At 44.3% G+C, this 19,642-nt stretch overlaps 1 protein-coding gene across 6 annotated transcripts in view; it reads right to left on the bottom strand.

Annotated features, from left to right (window-relative positions):
* LOC137541751 (proto-oncogene Wnt-3) overlaps window positions 1–19,642 on the bottom strand; it is a 303,040-nt gene that overhangs the window by 59,754 nt on the left and 223,644 nt on the right. For all 6 annotated transcript variants that reach the window (XM_068263229.1, XM_068263233.1, XM_068263230.1 and 3 more), the window contains one exon: window positions 1,693–1,934. In XM_068263229.1, the coding sequence (XP_068119330.1) occupies window positions 1,693–1,849 (157 nt within the window). In that variant the 5' untranslated portion in view covers window positions 1,850–1,934. The remainder of the gene's footprint in view (window positions 1–1,692; window positions 1,935–19,642) is intronic.

The raw sequence follows: 19,642 nt of genomic DNA, 5'->3' as shown, positions 1-19,642 counted from the left end.
TATTAACATTTGAAAATAAGAAATATATCAGTTTAAAAGCCAAAAATAAAATTTAGAGTCAAATACATTTTTTCTGTAAAACAATAGTTATTTACATAGATCTGTGGGACGTTGTGAGGTCGGGTCTTCCTACTAGATCAGATGTGTCAAACTCACGAAAGGGGCCAAAATATTAAACAGTCTTAATGCGGGCCAAAAGGTTTATTAAGATTTAACATTTATTAAACTGTCTGATATTAAGTGGTGTAACTATAATGACCGAGTCTGGTAACCCACTCTCTCCCCCCACCCTTCAAAATAGCAGTTTAATACTTACCTGGGCCAGTGCTGCTTTAGACCTCCACTAATCTTCCTGACACGCTCTATGCTTCATACATCTGGTTCCAAATGCATGTTGTGATTGGGAGCTGGAGGTATGGAAATACAGAGCGTGCAGCTGCTGGGAAGAACAAGAGACTGATGCATCACTGGAGCAGGTAAATATCACACTGTTCTGTTGCACTACTCTGCTATGTGGGGAGATGGTGACGGGGGGTAAAGGTGTGTAGATGTGTGTCTGGGGTGAAGGCGTATCTGCACCCGAGCTTAAACTGAACGTTTTAACACTCATCTTGTGGGTGAGAAGGCAATGTGCTGTTGTTCTTTTACTGCTTACAATGATGCACATTTAAAGCTCTCGAGGGCCTCACAAAATGGCAAGGAGAGACGCATTCAGTCCGTGGGCCCGATGTTTGATACTTGTTCTCTACATCAACTGGAATATGCAAGGATGCAGAACCAAACTACGTAAATGTGAAACACTACTAGAGCTCCGTCCAAGCCAAAATCTCATGGTCACTATGGGATAGGCTCAGAGTTGGCTCTGTAGAGGTTAAAGGGACACTTAAGTCAAACAAAAAAAATGAGTTTTACTTGCCCAGGGCTTCCAATAGCCCCCTGCAGCTGTCCGGTGCCCTCACCGTCTCCCTCCGATCCACCTGGCCCCGCCGGCGCTTCTTCCGGTTTTGGCAACAAGAGCCGACAGGCTGGGAATGCAAATGATTCTTTGCGCTCCCAGACACATTAGCACCCTCTATGCTGCTGTATGGTATATGATATATGCTGTAGCAGCATAGAGGGCACTATTGTGGCCGGGAACGCGAAGAATCACTCGCGTCCCCAGCCTGTCAGCTCCTGTCACTGAAACAGGAAGTGGCTTCCGGCGGGGCCAGGAGGATCGGAGGGAGACGGCGAGGGCACAGGACAGCTGCAGGGGGCTATTGGAAGCCCCAGGTGAGTAAAACTCATTTTTTTTGTTTGACTTAAGTGTCCCTTTAATGGGGGTATGCTGTATCCCAGTATCCATGACTAACACCGGACCACATACAGCTGGCTTTGCCTGCTTGGAGTCTATCCAGTCTTGGTGGAGTAGGAACTGCCTACAAAGCTCCCATCTTGTAACTTATTTTCCACACCTGGACTAATCGAGCAACTAGTAGCACATTGAACTCATTGAAATGGCTGTATTACAGGTTTACTGAAAGCAAGTCAAAATAAGGTATGCCAGTAATTACTGCCATGAATACAGCTGTACTGAAGGGATTGCTTTCTTCACCGATAGTAACGTTTCCTCTGATTGGTCATTTCTGTGCGGCAGTACGGTATTCTTCAGTCATGAACAAGCACCAATACAGACAACACTATCTGCATTACCTTTATCCAGCACAGGCCCAAAGATGGCGAGACTGTCATGAATGGTGGTGCAGTTCCATCGTCTCCCCCTGAATTGGTGTTGGCACTCCTGGATTCCCAGCTTCACCCCTTCCGCCACACTTGGCATGATTTCGATGTAATTTCGGCAGAATCGCATTTGTTTGGGCACCAATCCTGGTATGGATCCGCAAAGGATGGGCTGTGAGCCGAGGGTGCTGTACTGCTGCCCCAATGCCAAGGACCTGTGGTGGAAACAAACAAGATGAGAGACAGACAGGACATGGCACTTCCAGCATCCAGAGCCTCCCTATATTTAGGGAACCAGATAAAAATGTATGTACTTTGTGTGGTGTGGATCGAGGTAGTTTATGGCATCCTGAGGACCAGGTCAGATCGGTCTAAAGAGGTAAAGGAAGCCTGAGCCAAAAGGAATACAGAAGGAGTAGCTGCTGACTCTCTGTAGGAAATGCATTCTGTCTGGCTGCTGTGCTGATCCTCTGCCGCTAATACTTTCTGAATTCCAGAGCAAGAATACATCTTCTTTCTCCATTTTAACTCCATTGGCTGCATATTTGCACTGGGTGTGCCATTCTGGCACCACCGAAGCCTAAAGTTCAACAGCCTGGAAAGAAAAGTCACCAGCCCCTAGCAAACCCCCCCCCCCCCCCCCCCAATAATATATATAGAAAATATAGTACAAGTCTCCTGTCCACCACACATCACTAGCAGGCTGCATCTGCTGTGTTTTCTAGATACATAATGAGGACACAGGTACTTTGCAGATATCGTCAAAGTTAGTGTTGGAGGTAAGATTACTGTTATACTTATTAGTGAGGCGGGGGGTGTCACAGGTAACATACCTCTGCACCATTGCCAGGAAAAAAAATAGAGAGAAACTCTAGGTTCACGGCCAGGTGACCAAGGTGGGCCTAGCTGTGGGTCCTGAGACAGGTCATTTTGGCACGAGCTTACAACACTTGACCTGGGCGATGCCATAGACTTAATGTTATTACATCTATAGTGGCACAGCAGGATTTTAAGTATTTAACGCTGCAACATTTCAGCGGCAGCAGGGTGAGCAGTCTTTCAACTCACCCCAACTGACCGAGTTATGTTATGATACGTACACAGAGGTCCCCCTGGACAGCCACGTTTGACCAGCAACCAGTTATTGGGAAGACAGGAGATTAATAGATGCTGCTCGTCATACTGGGACCTGGGAGAAGAGAGCTGCTGAGGCAGTGGCTTTGGAAGGCATGTGGGGAGCTTGCTACTAGGAAGTGATGATGACTGATGAGTCAAGCTGTGTAGAGGACAACCCCTCTCTCCCTTGCTTCCATGCCAGGGCCAACTACTGCTTCACCACTATGACCTCGCCCCCCACTAGCTAGCTAGCTCCTAATGTGCGAGGACGAGCATCCTCAGTGACTGGGTGCAGGCAGGGAAGAAGACACAGGAGAGAGGCAGCAGAGGATGTCAGTGTGGAGACAAAACTGGTACCGTGACTCTTCAGCATTCTGTGACAAAGAGGTTGTGGGGACAGTCACCATAGGGAGCTGCACTGTCATTCATTAGTCTGTGTGTGGCAGGGGGGCAATTGCATAATGGGCAGAGCCCCAGTTTGGCTTGATACGGCTGAACACAAGTTCTCCCTAAGCGATTCATGTTTTCAAAGCCACTCTGTAAACATGAGACACTTTAGCTTTCAACCCCAAATTCATATCTTCCGAGTTATGATAGTTATGGCTGAACTAATCCCTACAAAATGCTACCTAACCTAGTCATACATGGTGTCGGCTTTCCTAATCTTAGCTAGGTAATTATTACTCAATTTCCCACCACACAACATTCCTATAATATAAAATATAAAGCAAAAATGTTTGTACATGAAATATTGACAAAATCGGCATGATCACACAAGCATACTAAAGATACAGTAATCCCCCCCCCCCCCCCGATATCCAGAATACTGTAACCTTAGAGTGAGGGATATTAAAGATGACATTTTTCTTCCATTTAATGCCAAATGCCCAACTGTCTATTGATCCTGTAACTCAGAGATGGATTAAGCTGCATTAGGGCCCCAGGCAAGGTAGTAGATTAGATTTCAGGCCCCCTTGTGGTCCTTTTGGTAAGCTGAAGTGTAGAGAGGACAGAAGGTAGCAGGTGGGTCCTTTGACACCCACTAAGCCCCAAGCAACTGCCTGGTGGATGATCCCGCTCTGCTCTAATACTTCAAGCCACAGACCCAGAAGGAGTATGCAGATCAGGTGCTCAGTTGAACGTTTGACCACAGGGGCTGCATGCTATTTAAATACAGCCTGTACTTCCGGTGTTGAACTGACAATGGGGTGAATTACTGTAATTCCACTTCTGTTGTGTGTTGGCCAGCAAACCCACAAACTGATCGCAACTAATAAGATTCAGCATTAGCAACAAGTGATTGGCACCACCAGGGAAACGGATATCAGGCAACAGGATTCAGAATTGGCAGAAGGGTATTAGCAGCTGAAAGTCACTACCGGGGATCATGGGAAGTGTAGTCCAGTGCCCCGATGTCATTTGATGCAGATGCCAGAATTAATCCATCCCAATAGCCTTGCTGCCACAGTGGGACTAGAACAGGCATGGGCAAACTTGGCCCTCTAGCTGTTAAGGAACTTCAAGTCCCACAATGCATTTGCCTTTATGAGTCATGACTGTGGCTGTCTGACTCCTGCAATGCATTGTGGGACTTGTAGTTCATCAACAGCTGGAGGGCCAAGTTTGCCCATGCCAGGACTAGAACGATGATGTCATCAGGAGGTTTAAAATTATTTTAAGAGGTTTTAAAGCAAAAAAAATTTTAAGTTTCAAAGTGAACCTCATCAGAATAATGTCAGGTATATGTGTGTGATTTTCTAGTTGCCTGGAGTTCCTCTAACTTTTTAGCAGTTTTAACAGGATAATTAATTTGAAAACTGCTCTGCATTTTGACCTCTGTCAGCTAATCTCCTTTATGCAGAGCAGGAAGGCAGGGAGCAGTTATAGTTCCAGTGTAACGTCTGATTGCGCTGCCCGGAAGCTCCCTTCCACACTCAGTAGCACGCATGCTCAGTGTGAAGTTAATGATGCTGCTGGAGGTAAAATACTAAATATCTCCGCTTCCACACCTCTTACACTCCCCAAATTTTCAGGGTAGGGAGGAAACCCCCCGAACAACATCTATTCCAAATTTCAGCCCCCGAGACCCGCTAGTTCAGGAGATAGATTACAGAAACCTATCTCGGGAACCAGCGGGTCTCGGGGGCTGTAATTTGGCATAGAGATCATTCTGGGGGTTCCCTCCCTACCCTGAAAATTTGGGGAGTGTAAGAGGTGTGAGAGCGGAGATATTTAGTATTTTACCACCAGCAGCATCATTCAATAGGAAATGTGGCCGCACAGTCTCCTACTGCGCATGCGGGGCAGCGCAAATCAACAGGCAGCGTAATCAGACACAACACCGGATCGGCTTCTTCTCTTGCTCCACCCGTAGTTCTGAACTACCGACATGTCATGTGATCGGGATCCAGGAGATGTAGTCAGCGTTCCAGCTTCACTCAGTGGTGAAAGAAGGGTGGTTACACCAGCCAGTGGCACTAGAACACTGACACCATTCCTTGGATCCCGATCACATGTCATATCAGGTGATCGGATAGAATTGGAATTCAGATTTTGGGATTACATCACCGCTGCTTGAAGGAAAGATTAAGCCAATCCAGCCATCCGGGAACAGGTAACTATAAAAGCTACCTGCCAAATAAAGGTTTACTTTATTTGGCTGCTAAAAGGTTAAAGAGTACCAAAGCCAAAGCTCGGCCCATCCAAAGATTGCCCACAAAGGGCTTGTCAGTAATCTGATGGGAGTGGCACTCCTCTTGGAGCGTGAGTGCGGACGTACTGTGCATGCACAGTAAGCCGGGGCCATTCTTGTATTAGCGGCTCCGTGCTACTGCGCAGGCACATCTGCACTTATGCCGGCCCCAATGTTAAGGAGGGTCCCGGGCAACAGCAGAGGACAGCGTGGGAAGTCTCTGGAGGACCCTCTCCTTAGGTAAGCATTTACTGTGTTGAGGCCTTGGGTTCTCTTTACAGCTTCCTCCTAGAAGTCTTCACATTGAGTGCTCGGGACGCAATCATCTCCAGCACGGCTTTCACGGATGCTACTCAGCTAATCTTGTCACACATAACTTAGAGGATTTCTATGTCGCCTCTATAAACCGGACACACTCCATGCATTGGTGAGTCTCCTCTTCTGTTCCTCAGGGAGACTTCATTACAAAGAGCTTAAGACCCCCATATCCTCATCGCATCCCACCAAGACACAACCCTCAGCAGACAATACTGCTCATCCTACAGCCTAATCCTCAGACAATAAAGGAGATTAAGATGCCCCGGATATTACCTATTGCAGATCATCCAGCTGGGCACAAGCATAATCCCCCCTGGGCAGAAGCTATCAATGGACCGATGTGGTACCATGACTCTAACACTGCTCAGGTACTGCATAAACCAATAAGGGGAAAACACATCACAGCTTTACTTCATTGCAGCAAGCATGACCACATAATCCACACAACAAACACTCACTGATAGGAGGGCCATTTATACCAGTCAAGCTTGTGTCCAGTATTGGCATCTGCTGTGACTTCTGAGCTGCCACTGAAGCAGGACTACCCAGTGATAACCAGTAGGGCTAATGGAAGCAGATAGAACTGCCCACCAGCCAGTGCTTTTACCAGCCTCTGATTACTTCTTACTTTTATATGTAACTTACCCACTCTGTTTGTAACGATTGTGGAATTATCTCCAAGGTCAGCGCACAACATGTGTGCTGACACTGCGGAAACCCTTCACAAGCGTTTGGAAAGGGAACCCAGCTTTGGTGCAAATGCACCTGTAGAGAAGAATTCCAACCGGCAGATGGAGCTGTGGAGTGCAGAGGAATAAACCCTCTTCACAGCCACAGATGCCAGATAGAAATTGTACGAATTGAAGCAATACAGAGCAAGATAGCCTCTCTCTCTCTCTCTCTCTCTCTCTCTCTCTCTCTCTCTCTCTCTCTCTCTCTCTCTCTCTCTCGAGAGAGAGAGAGAGAGAGAGAGAGAGAGAGAGAGAGAGAGAGAGAGAGAGAGAGAGAGCACAGAGACAGAATGTATGCATGTCCACCAATCTAGTTGCCACCTGGCGACGGTTGACATACAACAGCGAAGATCAAGTGAGAAAGCAATCGCAAGAATGGCGATTGCTAATAGAGACACCAGACTGAGTAAAGACCGATCATAGGAAGAATAAAGACAGAACCAATTAACAAACTGTAATCCAACACTAAGGAACAGACAGGACTAGCTACACGCGGTCACCACACGTTAAGCGCAATAGCGACAAAGTGCGTGCAAGGCACGGTCACCGCACGTTAAGCGCAACAGCGACAAAGCGTACCAACCCTGACTAACAAATGAAACACAGAAAATGACAACAGACAAATAACGCAAATGCTTGCTAATCGGTTGTCTCACACCAGACAACAGCAAGCGTTCGTGCTAGACAAGACAGACTGAAGGAGTAACCAGTAGCAACCGCTGCTCTGGCTACACTCCAAGACAGAGTACCGAGAGATCCACCGCCTCTACCGCTAGGGAGAATGCAATCCCAACAGACAGACAGATGGAGCAACCAGTAGCAACCGCTGCTCTGGTTTACACTCCAAGACAGAATACAGAAAGATCCACCGCCTCTACCGCTAGGGCGAATGCGATCCAAACAGACAGAGCGATTCACTGTCAGCCGCCGTTGGAGAAAGTGCAATCACAACAGATAAGACAGAACTAGGCAATACAGATAATAAACAACCTGACTGCGCTAGAAGGAATGCTAGTGCACTCCAAAAGATAACTACTCTAAGACAATATTTAGCAAACAATTAGCAGAGGGGCTGAAACTCAAGGTAAGTCCAGCAAAACCAAACCTTTATGACCAGCAGGGAATTCTGGGAGGAAATGGCATTTATACTGCAAGCCTTCAAAAGAGGCAGAGCTATCAATATGCAGATGAGTGAATGCAAATCCCTCCCCAGAATAGCAAGTCTGAAACTTGCAGAGTGAAAACAGGTCTCCTTTCCAGGGACCTGCAGCATGCAGACCTGAAAAATGGTCAAAAAGCTGCCTGCCTGTGCAGACAGCAGAGCAAATCATTACACTGTTTTAACAGAAAAGGTAAAGGTTTGTTATTTCACGGTGCAGCCATCTTTGTCATGGGGGCAGCCATCTTTTTGGTTGAAAGGAGGTGACAGGGAGCATGAGACACAGTTCACACTGTCCTGTGTCCTGATCACCCCTCCCAGCTGCGTGCTACTTCAAATTTCAAATTAAAAAAAAAAAAAACAATTTGCACCAAAACAGTTTTCTTCTGTGCAGCTAAGAAAAACAAAGTTCTGATGCTGTGAAACTGTTAAAGAAACTCCAAGCCTTTTCAGTGCTGCTGAGTAGAGTTATAGTCTGGAGGTTCACTTTAACAGCAGTAAATCCCAGCACTTCTCATCAGCATACGATATTAGCACTGGAAATATCCACATCCTTTTTGGCATTTTCTGCACTCATAAACACACACATCAAAAGTGAAACAAACGCAGACCCTGCAAGTCACCATAGAAACACAGTGCGTGCTACGCGTGCACCTTCCACAAGAACGCTGGCAGCAAAGCACTGGCATTACACACTCGGATGAAATGCCAGCATGTGAACAGCCCCATGGAGCAGAATTAATCCAGTATGGTGCGTTGTCATCTACTCGGCGATGCATTAAAGGGGAACTGAAGTAAGAGGTATACGGAGGCTGCCATATTTATTTCCTTTTAATCAATACCAGTTGCCTGGCAGCCCTGCTGGTCTATTTCTCTGCAGTAGTATCTGATTAACACCAGAAACAAGCATGCAGCTAGTCTTGTCAGATCTGACTTTAAAGTGGACCCAAATTAAAAATACAAGATTTCAGAAATAAAATCTATTTTCTAAATTATAATAATAATAAATAGCAGCCCTTTCTCAGCTGCATGATGACAAATCTAAAATATTTTACATTTATTGGAGGAACCCCTCCCTTCCTTTCATATTGCAAAATCCGGCAAACTGGTGGAGTAGATGGTGTCCGGCAAAGGAAGAATTGCTAATGGTTGCCCCCAGTATAACCCTAGTTATGCAAAGAGAAGGGTGAAAAGCATGTCCTGAAATGCTCATAGGCTTCAAGTAGTGTTTATTTATCTTTGTATGTGTCAGAGTGGTGCAACTAAATATTTTGAATTAAAAAAAAAATGTTTGGTTTGGGTCTGCTTTAAAGTCAGAAACACCTGATTTGCTGCATGCTTGTTCAGGGGCTATTGCTAATAGTATTAGAGGCAGAGGATCAGCAGGGCTGCCGGGCAACTGGTATTGCCTAAAAGGAAATAAACATGGCAGCCTCCATATACCTCTCTCTTCAGTTCCCCTTTAAAAAGGAGCGCAACGTGTGAATGGGGCCTAATGGTGGCCACACACAAATTACAAATTTTTTTTAATCGATTCGACAATTTTGACTTTTTTTGCCCAAATGAAAATTTGGACTCGTTACCAAAGTACCACACACACGTTTAATTTTGGCACAATCCCAACAAAAACGATTAAATAAAAGATATCAATTAGATGTAATTATATATTGGTTTTCATTTATAAATGTGTATGGTGTGCGCTCTGTCCCATCACTGCTACCTATAAAGGCACAACAACCTTAGAACATTTACCTTACATTCACCAATCTATTCCTCATTTATTTTCACCACTTTGCATCCAGACCTTGTTTCCCCCTTTTGGACCAGAGCAGTTTTGACAGTTTAGTTATGCCCCAGTTTAATCATCAATAACATTATCCCTACTTATGACACCTACATGAAATATATATCGTTTTTAACTTGGCTTTCATTGTATGGCATTTTTTCCCTCAGACAATGTTGTTTTCTATGCATTTTAATAGGAAAAAAGAATAAAAAAATAGAAAAACATTTCTCGGTTTTATTAATTCCAATTTAAAAATAAAAAGTGCTATTTTAGATGAAAAACACAATTTGGCAATTTCTACTGTTTATTACAAAACTTAAATTACATTCCTGTCACAATTTATGGTGAAGATATTGGATTCTGCAATAATGCTACAGTGTGTATTTTTTATCATGAACTGAGAGTATATTGGCTCAGGGAACATACATTTCCTTTCAACAATTAGTGCTGCAGCAGTTAGTGCCAGAGGTGTGTGCAGGAGCAAGCGCGCACAGCCATGCTTCAGCTACACAACACAAATCTACGTCCTCGTGGCTTAGATGAAGTCACAGAGGATGTAGATATACTGTAGTGGTGGAAAAGTGGTTAATCAACAACACTTAAATTATTACAGTGAGGCAGGCAGGGAACACACTTGACTTTCAGTATTCCACGCGCGTTTTTCTGCATACTTTTTCTGCCCACCATGCAGGAAAACGCGCGCGTTTTTTCACAGCAGCTGATGTAAATGATAGAAAAAACTGCCAAAATGTAAAGAGTGATGATGCAGAATGTCAGTTTTTTTTCTGCGTGCGAACAACATATTAAGTGTGTGCTAGCCCATTGATTAACATGAGTTCTCCGTTTTTCTGTGCAGAAAACGCGCACGAAAACAGTCAAGTGTGTTCCCTGCCTGAAGAAATGCATTCTATCTAAAAAGTGTCAATTTACATTCAAGAATAAAGAAACTTTATTCGTCAAACGTAAAATGTATTAATTCAAATGACTTTCATACAGCCCACCACGCACCATTCAATTTCTGACAAATCTTATCTTATTTTTTCCAACCTTTCCAAACGATTGTAATAGAGAAAATGACAATTTCTCGATTTTCTCACACAAGCGAATGTTTTCATCGAATTGGGGTAAAATCGAACCGAAAAACTGTAACATGTGTGGCTGGCCATACGAGACACAATCTAATTGTACAAACTTCATACTATCTCACCAACATCTGTGTAATAAAAGGGATGGTAGCTGAATTGCATTGTTCCCGAGTCCATGGCGACCTGGAGAGGGAATAGTAATTAATCTACACCACCGGGAAATTTGCAGGGGCAGGTTGAGCAGTTTTTCAGCTTCACCCTGTGCCTAAATTTACTGTCACCCTTTTTACATATTTGCATACAATGTTGTGTGTGTGTCTGCGTGTGTGTGTGTCTGCGTGTGTGTCTGCATGTGTGTGTGTGTGTGTGCGTGTGTGTGCGTGTGTGTGTCTTTCTACAATCTGACCAAACTGTATTCCAACTGTTCACCTTAATATTACATACACTTGTACAAGATTATACTGTATAGGACTCGGGTCTCTAATAGCCTCCCTACCATTCCACCGTCAGAGTTTTTTCACATTTCTGCTTAATGCAGACCAAACACACATCGATGTTCCTGCTCGATTCACGGCACATTTTATTAAGCGAAACTAGCAAAAAAAAAAAAAAAAAACCTATAGCACAACAGGTCACATCGATCGTAATTTTGTTTGATTTTTTTCCAATAATGGAACAACATTCTTAGTTGGACTGGATGGAAACTATTAATCGATTGAGGGCAAGGGAGGAGCAGCGGAAGATTAACGGTTTATAACATTGCCAGCATTGCTGCTGTTTTGGGTGGCACTGTATGCACTTAAAGGACACCTGAAGTGAGAGCGATATGGAGGCTGCCATATTTATTTGCTTTTAAACAATACCAGTTGCCTGACAGTGCTGCTGTTCTATGTGGCTGTAGTAGTGTCTGAATTACACCAGAAACAAGCATGTGGTTAATCTTGTCAGATCTGACAATAATATCAGAAACACCTGATCTGCTGCATGCTTGTTCAGGGTCTATGGCTAAAAGTATTACAGGCAGAGGATCAGCAGGACAGCCAGGCAACTGTTATTAAAGAGACTCCGTAACAAAAATTGCATCCTGTTTTTTATCATCCTACAAGTTCCAAAAGCTATTCTAATGTGTTCTGGCTTACTGCAGCACTTTCTGCTATCACAGTCTCTGTAATAAATCAATGTATCTTTCCCCTGTCGGACTTGTCAGCCTGTGTCTGGAAGGCTGCCAAGTTCTTCAGTGTTGTGGTTCTGCTATGAACTCCCCCTTCCAGGCCCCTCTATGCACACTGCCTGTGTATTATTTAGAGGCAGCTTCTCTCTTCTCTCTTATCTTTTACAAGCTGGATAAATCGTCCTCTGAGCTGGCTGGGCTTTCACATACTGAGGAATCAGACAAGGGCAAAGCTGTTTGCAGGAAGAAACGAGCAGCCTGAAACTTCAGTGCATGAGAAATGCAGGGGGAAAGAAACACACAATGATCTCTTGAGATTCAAAAGGAAGGCTGTATACAGCCTGCTTGTGTATGGATGTATTTTCTATGTGTGGACATACTGTACATCAACCTACTTCCTGTTTTGGTGGCCATTTTGTTTGTTTATAAACAAACTTTTTAAAACTGTTTTTAACCACTTTTAATGCGGCGGGGAGCGGCGAAATTGTGACAGAGGGTAATAGGAGATGTCCCCTAACGCACTGGTATGTTTACTTTTGTGCGATTTTAACAATACAGATTCTCTTTAAGGACACCCGAAGAGGGAGGGATACAGAGGCTGCCATATTTAAGTCACAATATGTAAAATGCAGCATGAGGAGTAAGTCTCCATGTGACATGACTGCCATGGAAGCTCCTGGCAGTTACAGAGAATCCACTGGATTAGCTAGCCTTCCCCATTCACACAGAACTCACATCAGGGCAGGAGAGATGACCTTTAAAAAGATTTGGATAATTGCAGCTGAAAAAACAAACTGCCCTGTGTAATTAAACTGCCTAAAAAACATTAAAGAAAAATGTGAACTCAAAGACAATAAATGTATTGTAATACTTCTGAAATAAGCTTATACTGAAAATATATACAGGTTCCTAACTAGTACTGTCCTAAGCACAGTGCGTGTCCCCAGCCCAGAAGAGTCTGCAGCAGTTGTTCCAGAGATGTCTAAACTGTCTGATATGTAAAAACAGAAATTTGCCTTTTTAAAACAGAAGGTATTTGCGATTATTCAGGTTGGAGTGACCATATGAGGTTTCCCACGATGCATCACTGCTGAATATGCAAATAGTCTCTGTTGTCCTTTGATAGCTAAACACACCTCCAGATCCGCTGGAATGCAATGATGTGTTTTCTTGCTAATATTACAGAGCCAAACTAATGCAACATGCATACAGACTGTTTCAGATTGGTTGATCCTCATCAGTGCATGGCATGGATTAATATGGCTCTATGGGGTAGGACACCCAGAGTTACAGATTGCCCAGCAAGCTCATGGAGAACAGGCACTAGAGTGTGTAAACTTAGTGATTATGACCCCAACCATCGCCGGCCTCATTCTAATACATGCCACTTTCCTGGTGGTCATGTAGATCTTTTGGCTTCAGCACGGATACCTGTAACAAGCACACAAGCTCAGTCACAGCCCCCGGGCTGCATACGTCTTTACGGGTTAGTGCCTCGCTATGAAAAGTCAAAAGACCATCATGGCAGCCAGGCAACAAACTTCACACAGTAAAGGGCGGTAATATCTGAACCTTTCATTAATAACTGTATTGGCCCCTCTGCCATGGCAATACTCAGAGCAATGTGCTCATCCTCATCCATCCCATCAACCAAAGTAATATATACAACTTCCATCCCCAGAGCCATCCATGCAAAGCCAACTCTATTCCAACCACACAGCTGCTGGGATTCTACATTTGTATTTTACTTTTTTTCTTTTTTAATTGCCTCCAACCACAGAGGGGGGTTAACACAATATAAAGTAGTGTCCCAAATGTCCCCCAGACATAGCATAAAACCTAGTAATGCTGGAGAGGAGGGACTGACTACAAGCTCTGTACTACAAAGAGAAATGATCTATGGTCTATTTAGGCAAGAGAAACATAATTATCATGTATATATGAAGGAAGCAGACACATTTAGAGAGAAAGAGACATAGAATGAACACTACTCAGCTTATCCACCCCCTGTATATAGGATGGATAAAACTGACACCCCCCCCCCCCCCCAGCAAGCATATTTGGCATAGGCAATATACCCACACCCCACACATTATCCCCTTTCAGCTACAAATACAATTAAAGATTTAGGAATAAGAGGGGATTCAGGTATGGCTGATTAAAGGACATCTATTACGACAAATTGTAAAATGTAAAAAGCATAGAAATAAAATGTACAGAGTAAAAGGCACTATAATTTACTTTTCTCCTGTCACTCACAGTAGGTAGTAAAAAAAAACTGACAGATCTGATAGATTTTGAACTAGTCAATCTCCTCCTGGGGGAGTTATTCTTTACAAAAACACTCCTTAAAAAGGATCTATACAAAGATGCCGGCCAGCCTCCCTTCTCGATCGACACTATGTTGACAGCTGGTTTGAGCAACTGCCAGTCAGTAGGGTTTTTTTTTGTAAAGAATATATCTGTAAATCACCCATGAGGAGATGGATTAGTTCATTTGATCTGTCACATTTTCAAAATCTACTGTAAGTGACAGCAACATAGGAAAAAAAGAGTAATTGATACTGCATCTTACTGGTAGAAATATACATTTTACCATATATGTATGCATTTAATTTTTTTTTACAATTTTTCACAATAGTGGTCCTTTATTAAGCCCCATTCCTGAGCAATGTAGCATTTATACACATGGACAATGCACTTCATATCTACTGACTAAATCCAGCAGAATCAATCTACCAGCTTGTTATTTCACCATGCATGGAAAACATATCTAAAACAGAGGCCACTGGGTTTTCATATGAAAAAGTTCTGCTGAGATGAATTTATTTTTGTTATTGATTTGACTTATAGCCAAGTCAGATTAAAACATTTCAGGTTCTTTTAATCTTTATTAAAAAATGTAACCATTCTAAAGTTGCCCACTAATGTTACAATCATTTTTGTATAACCTTATCAAATCTATGCAGTAGAGGGGTAAACGGAGTAAACATACTTTGAATGGCTATGTTGGTTAGTCCCTCATATTATATAAAAGTGGTAAGATCAGACAAAACAAAACAAAACAAGATTGTATCATCAGTGGGCACCTTTAGTTATAAAGAATGCCAAACAGCAAAGTAAACTTTAAAAAAAAAAATTTAAAAATTGGTATCCGATAAATGTGAGGATTCCATTCCCCGATCTCGCAGAAGTGAACTACTATAGACGTGTATTTCTATACAGTATGTCCCAGCCTGTGTATGAGGCACAGCAATGGACAGGGCGACTCTGGATAGGAATGGAGGAGCTGCAGGATGCCAATCTCTCATAGGAGGTTTGCAGAACTCACCAGAATACACATACGATTTTTAAAATACAAACGCTTCCCAATGATTAAAGCGGATGCTGCCACTTTTTCTATAATCACTGCCCAGTTACATACATAGAATAGAGAATATTCTTACATGTCAGCATAGACCCCATAAACATGCAATCTTGCTTCAGCCAAGTATGCACGTTTATATTTAGAGCAATCGCAACATAAATCGCAACATTAAGGATCAGGAATATGTAACAATTAGAATATGGATTTCCCATTTTTTAAAATTATTTTTTAGTTGTGGATGAGTACTATAGGCCTTCTGTAAATGTAGAACGTTACCTGCTGGTGTGCCCCCTTATTTCAAATACCATAATAGCTTTATTATGGGGTGCACCCTAAACACTTCCATAGGCATGCTGGACAGCACAGTGGCTCACAGTGATCAGCACTCTCGCTAATCTCAGCCAGCGCACTATTTGCAAGGAGTTTGTATGTTTCCTCAGGTATTCTGCATGGTCTCCTCTTATGCTCAGTAAATTGCTCTCCCCAACACCCCTTTTTCACTCCTGCAGCACGGAAAAGAAAGGAAGAAGCCTGGACTGCACCCTGGAGACAGTTAGTGACAAACTGCGCTGTGTACTGTGTCGGTGCTGTGCAGGTGCAGAATAATAACACCTGTTGCTCATTTTTCTAGCCCACAATAAATATGTGATCACAATTTATGTGATTGCTAAATATTAACCCTGCCATTAGGTTGCGAGATGCAGCAATTACCGTGACTCCCTTTTCTTTGTAAAGCGCTACAGAAAGAGTCGCCACTATATAAACATATGTAAAAACATAATAGTAGTTGCTAATCAGCAATATGCATGCCTAAATCAGAAGGGTCCACCTGCCCTAATGCAAACCAAGCGATAGAAATGGAAGAGGTCTTACCACCAGATCGGGTAACCGGCCAGGATGGGGGTAGCGGAGAGGAACCACAGGAAATGCAGAAGGTGGAGGCTGCCCATGGAGGAAGAGCGGTAGGTGTTGGGGAAGTCAGGAGACCTTGCTGAAGAAGTAAGGGGCATCCCATGGGAAGCTCGGTTTGTCCTCTTGCTAAGTGTCTATTTGGGGGGGTCCCGGGAGGTTTGGGTCACTTTATACCCTGCCTGCTGATCTTCACTAGGAGAGGAAAGCTACATGTCATCAAACAACCAATCCCTGAACCATGAGACAAGGTAAGAGAATCCTCCCTACAGGGAGCGTCAATCAAGTGCCCCCTCCCTCTGCAAGAGAATGCTCCATCCAGCCTCCTGCTCATCTCTCCTGTTCCCTTTCATTTCCCCTCATCTGACTCCCTCAGCGGCCACAAGGCTCACTTCATAAGTCAGTGCAAAGAGCAGTCGTGATGCAAGAAGTGTAGTAACCTGGAGTAACCAATCAGATTTCACCTTTCAGAACAATGAGAGGTGACCGACCGGCGTTACCACTCTCTGCGCTAAACACGGTCGCATGAAAACACCATTTATGTTTTATTTTCAATGTAAATCAGAGAATAAATGCTTCATTCTTCTGTGACTTACAGTATGTAGTTTTTTTTTGTTTTGTTTTTTTGTTGCGAAAAACTGCATGTTTTTAGTTTGGCTCTATTTACAGCAAGGAGTGAGGCAAACCTTTTTTCAGCTGGATTACTTTTTTAATTTTTTTTTATTACATATAAAATATAATTATTGTCTGAGTTTTCTGCCAGTCTATTGTTTATTGTAAACTCCTGAGTCTTCCACTAATCCACAAAGGGCCTAACTTACTATGTTGCCATGGGCAGCACGGTGGTGTAGTGGTTAGCATGCTCACCTTGCAGCGCTGGGTCCCCAGTTCATATCCCAGCCAGGGCACTACTTGCACAGAGTTTGTATGTTCTGCTCGGTGTTGCTTGGACATCCTCTGGGCACTCCAGTTTCCTCCTTCATGCCAAAAACATACTGCTAAGTTAATTGGCTTCCCCCTAAAATTGGCCCTAAACTACGATACATACATACATAGACATAGGACTATTGTAGGGATTAGATCGTGAGCTCTTCTGAGGTACATTTAAAGGACAACCGAGGTGTCATGTGACAAAATACGATAGACGTGTATTGTACAGTGCCTACTAGCACACAAATAACTGTGCTGTGCTCCTTTAGTTCTTTCTCTGCCTGAAAGAGTTAAAGGGAACCTTAAAAAGAGGGATGTGAACAATACCAGTTGCCTGGCAGTCCTGCTGATCTCTTTTGCTGCAGTAGTGGCTGAATCACACACCTGAAACAAGCATGCAGCTAATCCAGTCTGACTTCAGTCAGAGCACCTGATCTGCACGCTTTTTAAAGGGAAGGTTCAGGGACTATCCGAAAAAAATAAAAATCCGCATCCACTTACCTGGGGCTTCCTCCAGCCCGTGGCAGGCAGGAGGTGCCCTCGGCGCCGCTCCGCAGGCTCCCGGTGGTCTCCGGTGGCGCGCCCGACCTGGCCAGGCCGGCGGCCAGGTCGGGCTCTTCTGCGCTCCAAGGCCTGGGCACTTCTGCGTCCCACGCCGGCGCGCTGACGTCATCGGACGTCCTCCGGGCTGTACTGCGCAGGCGCAGAACTACGCGCCGAGGGCACCTCCTGCCTGCCACGGGCTGGAGGAAGCCCCAGGTAAGTGGATGGGGATTTTTATTTTTTTCGGATAGTCCCTGAACCTTCCCTTTAAGGGGCTGTGGCTAAAAGTATTATAGCCCGTTTCCACTAGTGTGAATCTGCATGCGTTTCCTGCATGCAGATTCGCATAGACAATACAAGTGAATGGAACTGTTTCCACTTGTCAGAATTTCTAAACGTTTTTCTGTGCAGAAAAAATCTGCACGGCAGAGCCATCAGAATTCGCACACCGCCTAGCGGTGAGCGATTCGCATACAATGTATTTAATAGGAAATTTGCATGAGTTTTCGCATAAAATCAACGTAAAAGCATACAGGCACTGACATGGTTAAATTCGCATACTCATTAACACTTGCGAAAACGCCCGCAAATTCACGGTAAAATTTGCATCCGCGTGCGAATTCGTTTTGCGTTTTCCGCGACTAATTCGCACCGCACAAGTGGAAACTGGCCCTTAGAGACACAGGATCAGCAGGAGAGCCAGGCAACTGGTATTATTTTAAAAGGAAAAATCCATATCCTTCTCAGTTTAGGTTCCCTTTAGACAACAGGTATGCAAGTGACAGGTTATGTCCGGGTCGGGACTGAGTCGGACTATAGTGTAACCCTCACTGATAAGTAATCACAGCCATAAAAACCTTTCCTGTCAGTAAATGGTTTCTGAGAGCAGGAAAGAGATAAAAAGCGTAAATAGTTCATAGATTTGAGCTCTGGCATAGTTCAATGGATGTGTCATTGAGCAGAGACAATGAAATAGTAAAAACATCAAAACAACATTCAGGGCCCTTTTCCACCAGCGCGTTTGCGCTGGCTGAATCGCAAAAACGCAAACCGCTAGCGATTTTACAATCGCTACGGTTTGCTTTTTAACATAGGAATCGCGGTAGGTCATTTCCACTACCGCGATTCGCTTTTGACGGGAACGCGAACGCGCGGCGGAGCGATATTTGCCGCGATTTTGCTATGCAGTGCATAGCATAGCAAAATCGCGGCCGCGAACGTCGGGGAATCGCCGGTTTTGCGATTCTGCAATCGCTAGCGTTCAGCGTGAACGCTAGCGACTGCAGGTGGAAAAGGGCCCTAAGAGCTTATTCACAGAGGGACAATACAATGTTAAAGACACAATGCAGCATTCCAACGCATCTCAAAAGAAAAAAGGTGGTAACGCACATTAACGCTGTGTTACCGTCGCATACAGTAGGTACAATACAGGCACTGAAAAGTATGCTTTTCTTGTATCTGGTAAAGTGTGTGTTTAGAGGTAACACTGCAAACAGTGCGTTACCATAGTGCTACATGATACAATGCCACACTACTGTCGCACTGTGAACAACCCATAGGATTAGCATGGCAGTGCGGTAAGCTGCGTTATAAGAGGTTAGAACGCAGCTCCGCAACATCCCACTGTGAACGTAGCCTTAAAAAGAACCTGAACTAAAAATAAAAAGTCAAAATAACAAGTCATACTTACCTCCTGTGTAGTCTACTCCTCAATCTCTTTCTCCTCTCCTATGTCCCATTTGGCCACTGTGACCAACGATATTCTCTGTCATTTTAACCACTTGCTGACCGCCTTAAGCCTGGGCCCAAACGACCGCAATACGCCCATCGGCGGCGGCTACAGCAGGCGTGGCTGTGCGGCGATCGCTTCATTCGTGACTCGATCAGCCGCCGGTGACAGGCTCCGCCCCCTCGCGCTGTAACCCGCCGGCCGTTCGGAAGCGCCGGCGGGTTACTGGCTACCGGATCGCCGCATACAAAGTGTATAATACGCTTTGTAATGTATACAAAGCGTATTATACAGGCTGCCTCCTGCCCTGGTGGTCCCAGTGATCGAGGGACCACCAGGGCAGGCTGCAGCCACGCAGGTAAGCACCCAAGCACACTGATCTGCCCC

Source organism: Hyperolius riggenbachi, chromosome 12, assembly GCF_040937935.1.
Source record: "Hyperolius riggenbachi isolate aHypRig1 chromosome 12, aHypRig1.pri, whole genome shotgun sequence".
In the NCBI taxonomy this organism is placed as follows: domain Eukaryota; kingdom Metazoa; phylum Chordata; class Amphibia; order Anura; family Hyperoliidae; genus Hyperolius; species Hyperolius riggenbachi.
Note: the sequence above shows the minus strand (reverse complement) of the source record. Positions and strands in the feature narration are given on the sequence as shown.